Raw genomic sequence first — 8,896 nt, forward strand, 5'->3', positions numbered from 1 at the left:
GGTTGTCGGCGGGGCTGGTCATCAGCCTCCGCCGTTGATATCAAACACTGTTTCTTTCCAAGAGCCACATCCGAGTTCATAGTTTGCATTGGGTCAGGATCATCAAGTGGGCGTTTATTCCCCTCTTTTCCATCAATCTTTCTTGCTGCAGAATTATCAGTAGAGAGCGCTCGACCCAATCTTTTATAACGACGTACTGATTTTGTTTTTTCAGGTGAAGGGCTATTATTTCTGATTTCAATCTCTGGAGCACCGTCAACATCATGCTGGCTCACAATCTTTGCAGAATTTTTAGCATCGTCATTCACTAGTTTGTTACTAGTGTTGGTCCCATCAACTTCAGCAAATTTGTTAGGTGATTTCACCAAACTTGGAGATATATCACCAGACTCTTCATAATTTTGGTCACGTGTATTATATTCTCCCCCACTCTTTTTTCCACTCCCTGAAATAACTTCCAACGGTTTAGATTTTTGTAACTGAAAGGAACTGCTGGTAACCAACTCACAACTCCTTGGTAACACGCATGATGCAGAGATCTCCTGTTGTGCTCGTGACGGCCCACCACCACCACGGCCAGCCACCGTCAACCTTGCAAACTTTTCCAACACCTCCGGAGAGACAACACAGTTTACTGTTCGAGCACCTCCAGAGCCGTAACATGTGTCTATACTGTTGGATCTTTTATTCGATTTCCTGCGTCCAGACACAACAGCACGTAATCCCGGACCAAATTTCCTGTTCTGCGACATCTCTGGAATTTCTCCATCAACACTCTTTGGGCATAATTGATCTCCATGCCCTACAATGCCACAAATAAAGTAATACTGTGGCAATCGTTCGTACTTAAAATCAATCCAAAACACACCATCCTTGTGACTGCCACCATTAATTCCAGGTTTCAAAGGCTTTGACACATCAAGCTCTACAAGGGCCTTGACAATCACCTTCTTTTCTGGTAATTCAAAAAAATCAACATCCAGAACCTCCCCAATGGCAGAGCCTATCTTCATGCCCATCTTCAGGGTCCGACAGTGTAAAGGCAATCCCCACAATTGCACCCAAACAGAAACTGAAGAGAAAACCATATCAACTGGTTCAACATGGCGGTTCCAAGGTTGTACAAGGAGCCAGGAATTCCGAAACACCCAGGGAGAGCCCTGTAGAATGCGCTTCACATCTTTCTCCTCCCCTAGATGAAACAGGAAAACTTTACTGCTAATCTCCTCCACCCTAAAGCCTTTTGGGTTGCACCAAATATTTCCAAGTGCACTTTGGAGAGATCCCTTATGAATGGGCTTATCAGTGAGGAAACGACCCACTATGCAGTTCTCATACTCCCCCAATGCTTCAGCCACATCATCATCATCGAACACAATAATTGAGGCATCTCCGTCGTTAACAACGCCTTCTTCCTCCGTCGGGGAAGAATCCCGACTCATGGTACCCACCAAAAAAAGAAATTTCACTGTCACAGTACAAGACACAAAAGAAGAGAAATACTCGAAATACTCAGTGTGAGACTCGAATCAATATCGGACAATTCACGCAGAAATATGGAAAAAGATTCACTATCCGTCGTTGAGTCTGTTAGGAAACATAACAGACTAATAATAAATATTGAATTACAATAATAAATGAATTACAATAGCATATTTATTTATCTTTATGTTTAATATGTTGCTTTAACACTCACGAGTTAAAAATAAATATTGCAATTTTAGTAGTGATGTTACCAGTAGTACCATTCGCAAAAAAGAAATTATACCATTTGAAAAGGACCATGATGTCATTTTAGCACGAATCTCCTCTCACAGCGATTTTTCTGGCATCAATGGAAGGAAAACTGACATGCTACTATTTATTTGCAGTTTTTCTTCCCCCTATATTTTTATAAGACCGTGAAATAAATAACTAGCATATTTATTTAATTTCGTTATATTAATTAATTGAGTATTTTTATTCTATTAGTTTTATATTATTTTTCTGACTCGAATTTAATTCCGAATCATGGAAATTATTTAACTGTTATTTAATTTTAAAATGTTTTATTTTCTAGTATTTCTTTGAAAATATAAATAATTTTATAGTTTTCTTATTCTTTATGAGTCATAAAACTCTTTGTTTTATTGGATTATTGGATAAGCTCAATTCAACGCTCCACGAGTTATCTAACGTTGGTCTTTTCTTCTCAAAAGATGATAATTACTATTGTCATTTTCTTATATTTATACTTAGCTTAGATGCATAATATGACAACGTCATATTTGTTCTAATTGTCTCACAATTATTCTTTAACTCAATTCTTTTTTTTTTGAGAACAAAATAGATTTTATTGAAACATAATAATCATGAGAACAATCATCTCATGTAGATTAAGAAAAACCAAAGCAAGGAGCTAAACCCAAGCTAGAAACACAAAGGGCACGAGTGCAAATTTGGTGGCGAGGGCAACACTTGGACGAGCCTCGTTAAAACCACCATAGGAAAAATCCATTGGGAAAAATCCTAAGGAGGAAAAAGAGTACTCATACAAGAGCCGACACCAAAAAGGAACAAAACACAAGACTTGGCTTCACAAAACTGTATCAGATAAACATTGCAGGAATAAGCCCATTGCATACCACTGCAATCAAAAAACAAAAAGAATGAAAACTATGAATCCCCAAAGGTGACACATGTCCCAACACAACGAGCATTATGCCAACACCTTTCCCTTAATAAAATTCCATTGAAATCCACTGCTGCTTCCAATTCGCTGGCTTTATGCAGAAATTGAATTGTTGAGATAGTGAGAAGGCCTTGAGTTAGTGGAACTGGTTCACCCCAATTAAATCCTGAATCAACTCTTCACTCTGAGGCCACCGATTGGGCCTGCTCCCCACACACGCAAACCAAGAACTGAACCAAATGAAAATCCTAATTGCTAAGGGAAGATCCATGAGAATTAGTCCCTCACCAAACATGCACCAGTTTCGGTCCACTTCAGCTATCCCCCTTTTCAATCCCCTTGATTCAGAGTCACATTAACTCACCTCCAAGACAATTTTAGGCCTCTTTGAAATTAACATCTCCTTGAGATTTTCAAGCAAAGCTTTCCTGTCAATTTCAATATTATGACGGTATCTGTTCCCAAAATTACAGGAGCGATGTATGATGCCACTCTTGATGGATCCTAACCTGACATAAGTCCTTCAACATTACTATTTGCATGACCAAATTCCCCTTGTAAATTAAGAGCTTGGACCACCTTCAAACCAACCTTGATTTCTCCCCCCCCCACTGGACTGATATGGGCGGACCGGATCATTTTACTTTGGGCTTATCATTATCATGTAACAAATGGGTCGGGCAACCCATGGTCCAGCCGGGCCAAAACCCAAGCTATAAATAAAAGAGGACCGCCCAAGCGGCAGGGATCCTAACATTTTCACGCATTTTTACTCATTTTCCTCATTTTTCTTTGCTCTGAGTTAGTTAGCCTGAGTCTAGCGGTTCTTTACCGGAACATTGGCGCCCACCGTGGGGCCGACGGAAACTTTTCCTTAGCTTCAGTCTCATCACCTATGGTGACCCGATCCGAGGCGAACGGAGAGAGGAATCAAGTCCCTCAGGATGGAGTTCCTCCCGACGTTCTTCAACGGATTCTGGATGATCTCAATGATCTCCGTCAACACAATCAACAACTTCAAAATCAACTTACTGATCTCAATCAGACTCAGGGACTACGAGAGGGCGATAGAAAGATGGCTGAGACGGTGGTAGACTTCCAACCCTTTACAGAGGAAATAGCAAGCACAACCGTCCCATATAACTTGAAGACACTGGTCTTGGATTCTTATTATGGTGATACTGATCCAGAAGATCATCTTGTGTATTTTAACACTAAGATGGTCATTGTGGGGGCATCAGATGCTCTCAAATGCAAGATGCTGCCGTCAACGTTTAAGAAATCTGCCATGACTTGGTTTACTACGCTGCCTTCATGTTCCATCGTGAGTTTTACAGAATTGTCGGCAAAATTCTTATCTCAATTCTCAACCAGCCGCGCCTAGAAGGTCACTGCGGCAACATTGTTTAATATTCGTCAGGGTGTAAATGAGTCTTTACAATCATACATGGGGCGATTCAATCAGTTATGAATTCACTTGGAGGATAAAATGCCTGAAATCTGCATCGCCGCTTTTGAATTGGGCTTGCGACCTGGGAGTTTGAATAGCAATTTAAGCCGGAAGCCGGTGGAGACGATGGCGCAACTACGCGACAGGGTGCAAGGTTACATTAGGGAGGAGCAGAGTGACCAGATCAAAAAGAGCCGCTCCAATACGGCGGTTCCAGGGCAGCAACAGCAGTTCGATTCGAAGAAGGGAGCGGTTAATGACCAACGTTCGAAGGGCACAGCAGAACGTGGAGACAGGGGGTACAATCATCGGAACCGTTATGATAATAGATTTGATAACCGTTCCAACTTCAAGCATCGTGCACAACCGTATGGAACTTGTGGGTATGGACATTCAATGACGTGGACTCGGAACCAAAATGATCGTGCAACGCCTTTGGCGGTTAATCTCACCGAAGCTTTACACAAGTGCTTAGAGGCGAATGTAATTCGTTTTCCTCGACAACCAAAACCGCCAACAGGCCACGTGGACAAAACTAAATGGTGTGAATACCACAGGATTTCGGGACATAATACTGATGATTGCTTTACGTTACGACGGGAGATAGAGGCTTTGATTAAAGCAGGATGTATGCAACATTTGGCAGGGCGAAACAATTCTGGAGAGGCAGAAACTTCAGTTAGGCGAGATGATGAAGGCAAAGAAATTGAGAATGAAGGACAAAAGAAGCAACAAGATGGAAAAGCAAAGGGACGAATCCACTCTATTTTTGGTGGGTTTCGTGGTGGCGAAACAACTAATTCAGCTGGGAAGCGATACATGCATTCCATAAATGCAGTATATTCTAATGATTGGGGAAGCTGGGCTATTAATCAACCTGATATTACTTTCACTGTACGCGATTTTGAAGGAGTTCAACCTCATGAGGATGACCCAATTGTGGTGATGTTAAGAATTGCTGATTATGAGATTGAAAGAGTATTATTGGACCAAGGAAGTTCAGCTGAGTTGATATATGGTGATGCGTTTGAGAAGTTGGGGCTGACAGAGTCGGATTTGTTACCTTATGATGGAGCTTTGGTGGGATTTTCAGGAGAAAAAGTCTATGTTAGGGGATATGTGGAGCTGAACACAGTTTTTGGCGAAGGGAAAAATGCGGAGTCATTTTCTATCAAGTTTTTGGTAGTAAATTGTACTTCACCATACAATGTACTTATCGGAAGACCATCGTTGAACAGGTTGGGGGCGATCATCTCAACAAGGCATTTGACAGCTAAATATCTCTTAAGCAAGGGTGGAGTTGGAATTTTAAAGGCGGATCAGATGGTAGCTCGCAAGTGCTATTTAGAAAGTTTTAAGCAGTATGGTCATTTGGGAAAGAAAGCGGTAAAGGAGGGACACAGAGTTTACGAAGTGGGAGTGGAACAAGCTGAGGTTAGTTTGGATCCTCGTGATGGTTTTCTTGATCATAAGATGATATCAGAGGAGGAAACTAAGGCGATCAAGATTGGAGAAAGAAGCTTGAAGGTTGGTGTCAACCTTACAGCGAGTCAAGAGGATAGATTAGTGAAGTTGTTGTCGCAGAACATGGATTTATTTGCTTGGAGCGCCAAGGATTTGCCTGGGATTGACCTAGAGTTTATTTGTCACAAATTGGCACTTAACCCTAGGGCGAAACCAATTGTTCAGTTCAAGAGAAAGATGGGTGAAGAGAAAGCAGAGGCTGTTAAAGTGGAAACTAATAAGTTACTAGAAGCAGGATTCATCATAGAGGTCAAGTATCCAACTTGGTTGGCGAATGTAGTTATGGTGAAGAAAGCTAATGGGAAGTGGAGGATGTGTACTGATTATACAGATTTAAACAAGCATTGTCCAAAAGATTCTTATCCTTTACCAAACATTGATAAACTTGTTGATAGAGCATCTGGCTTTGGCATGCTTAGTTTAATGGATGCATATTCAGGCTACCATCAGATTAGGATGTACCAACCTGATGAAGAAAAGACAGCCTTCATGACCAACCAGGCGAACTATTGTTATCAAACAATGTCATTTGGGTTGAAGAATGCTGGTGTCACATATCAGAGATTGATGGACAAAGTGTTTGACAAGCAGGTGGGGCGAAATATGGAGATATACGTTGATGACATGGTGGTCAAGTCAGAGGAAATGTTGGGGCATTGTTCAGACTTGAAGGAAGCTTTTGGTGAATTAAGGAAGCATGATATGAGACTCAATCCTGAGAAATGTTCGTTCGGAATTCAGAGTGGGAAGTTCTTAGGCTTCATGATCACAAGGAGGGGAATTGAGGCGAATCCAGACAAATGTAAGGCGATACTGGAAATGCAGAGCCCAACTTCAGTGAAAGATGTGCAGAAGCTAACGGGGAGGATTGCAGCTTTGTCAAGGTTTTTGCCGTGTTCTGGGAACAAATATGCACCATTCTTTCAATGCTTGCGAAATAATAAAGCTTTTCAATGGACTAAAGAATGTGAGAGTGCTTTCCAGAGTTTAAAAGAACATTTATCCAGCCCTCCAGTCTTGTCTAAGCCAATACCAGGTATTTCATTGTCAATGCTTATTTCAATATCTGATAATGCTGTTAGTTCTGTTCTGTTGCAAGAGGTTAAAGGAGATGTGAAGATTATATATTTTGTGAGCCATGCTCTTCAAGGGGCTGAGGTTCGATATCAGAAAATTGAAAAGGCGGCATTAGCCTTAATCATATATGCCAGGAAGTTAAGACCTTATTTTCAAGGCTTTCCTGTGGTAGTCAAGACTGACTTACCTCTTCGCCAAGTCTTACAAAAGCCTGATCTGGCTGGAAGAATGGTATCTTGGGCTGTTGAATTGTCAGAGTTTGGCATTACTTTTGAAAAGAAAGGGGCGATTAAAGCACAAGTGCTGGTAGATTTTGTGAATGAGATGTATCATGAGGATTATAATGAAGCGGGTGAATGGAGCTTGTCAGTAGATGGATCATCAAATGTTAAAGGCAGTGGTGCTGGCATAATCTTAGAAGGACCAGGGGGCGTAACTATTGAGCAGTCACTCAAGTTTGATTTTAAAGCAAGTAATAATCAGGCAGAGTATGAAGCTATCATTGCAGGTTTGAAGTTGGCGATAGAAATGGGAGTCAAGAGTCTTCTGATCAAGACAGATTCGCAGATAGTTGCAAGACAGATTCAAGGTGAGTATCAGGCGAAGGATGCACAGTTGGCAAAGTACCTAGTTAAAGCACAGGGCTTGATAAAGCAAATTGGAGAAGTGCAATTAAATCATGTGCCAAGAGAGAAGAACACAAGGGCTGATATTTTATCAAAATTGGCAAGTACTAAGAAGCCAGGTAATAACAAGTCAGTTATACAAGAAGTTTTGAATAGCCCAAGTATTGAGGCTGATGAAGTTATGGCAGTACCGGTAGTCGCATGTTTGGATTGGATGGGGCGAGTAAAGAAATGCTTGGAAGCAGAAGGGGCGGAGCTAGCCATGTTCACAAAGGATCAGATTCGAGAGGCAAGTCATTACACTCTCCTTGGCGATCAATTGTACAGAAGAGGAGTTGGAGTGCCGCTTTTAAGATGTGTTTCAAAGGAGGATGCAGAGCGAATCATGTTTGAGGTTCATGAGGGGGTTTGTGCAAGTCATATTGGAGGCAGATCGTTGGCAGCTAAAGTTCTAAGGGCAGGATTCTACTGGCCGACATTGAGATCAGACTGTATGGATTATGTGAAAAAAATGTAACAAATGTCAGATTTACGCAAACTTACACAGAGCACCGCCGGAAGAGTTGAGTTCGATGAGTTCGTCATGGCCATTCGCGATGTGGGGCGTGGATATATTGGGACCTTTTACACCAGCGGGGTCACAAGTTAGATATGTTTTAGTGGCGGTGGACTATTTTACCAAATGGATTGAGGCGGAGTCAATGGCAAGGATCACAGCAGAGAAGGTTAAGAGGTTTTACTGGAGGAGGTTGATTTGCAGGTTTGGCGTGCCAGCTACTATAGTTTCGGATAATGGAACTCAATTTACTAGCAGGAGTGTGAAGAGTTTCTGTTCAGAAATGGGTATTGAGCTGCGATTTGCTTCAGTAGAACACCCACAGTCTAATGGGCAGGTAGAATATGCTAACAAGGTGGTTGTTAATGGTATAAAGAAGCGATTGGGCGAAGCAAAGGGATTGTGGGCTGATGAGTTATTAACTGTAATCTGGGCATATAACACCACTCCTCAGTCTACTACTGGCGAAACACCTTTCAAGTTGGCTTATGGAGTGGATGCGATGATTCCAGCAGAGATTCAGGATGTGACTTTTAGGGTGGCTACGTACAGTGAAGATCAGAATGATGCTAATAGGCTGGTGGACATAAATTTGGCGGAAGAAACTCAAGCAGTAGTTCGTCTGAGGCAGGCATTGGTGAAACAGAGGTCAAAAAGGCGATATAATTCAAGGGTAGTTTCAAGGCAAATGAAGGTTGGCGATCTGGTGTTACGCAGAAAGGCTAAGGGACCGGACGATTCAAAGCTATCACCAAACTGGGAAGGACCATTCAGGATTTTAAGGGAATTAGGCCAAGGCGCGTATCATTTGGAGGAATTGTCAGGGCGAAGAATTCTAAGAGCTTGGAATGCACAACATCTCCGTTACTACTACAGTTGATCAGTTAGTTATCAGTTTGTGTGTTTGTTTGTTAGTTTGCTGGGTTTGCAGTTTGTGTATTGTTGTCAGTGTGTTTGGTTTGTGCGTCAGTTGTTGTTTCAGATTATGTTTC

The 8,896-nt window shown here is 41.7% G+C and overlaps 1 protein-coding gene across 1 annotated transcript; it reads left to right on the forward strand.

Annotated features, from left to right (window-relative positions):
- Window positions 1–4,160: 4,160 nt before the first annotated feature.
- On the forward strand, window positions 4,161–7,865 carry LOC130735146 (uncharacterized). The gene is made up of 3 exons (XM_057587245.1): window positions 4,161–6,890; window positions 7,002–7,128; window positions 7,231–7,865. The coding sequence occupies exons 1-3, from the start codon at window positions 4,161–4,163 to the stop codon at window positions 7,863–7,865; spliced, it is 3,492 nt and encodes a 1,163-aa protein (XP_057443228.1).
- Window positions 7,866–8,896: the final 1,031 nt, after the last annotated feature.

Source organism: Lotus japonicus, chromosome 2 (assembly GCF_012489685.1).
Source record: "Lotus japonicus ecotype B-129 chromosome 2, LjGifu_v1.2".
Classification (NCBI taxonomy): domain Eukaryota; kingdom Viridiplantae; phylum Streptophyta; class Magnoliopsida; order Fabales; family Fabaceae; genus Lotus; species Lotus japonicus.

Excerpts from the sequence above, each read along its gene's own strand:
- LOC130735146 (XM_057587245.1), top strand. The coding sequence starts at position 4,161 with ATGCCTGAAATCTGCATCGCCGCTTTTGAATTGGGCTTGCGACCTGGG. Across the intron at positions 6,891-7,001 it reads ATTTTCAAGGCTTTCCTGTG|AAAGGGGCGATTAAAGCACA; the intron begins GTAGTCAAGACT and ends ACTTTTGAAAAG. Across the intron at positions 7,129-7,230 it reads TGTTAAAGGCAGTGGTGCTG|GTTTGAAGTTGGCGATAGAA; the intron begins GCATAATCTTAG and ends CTATCATTGCAG.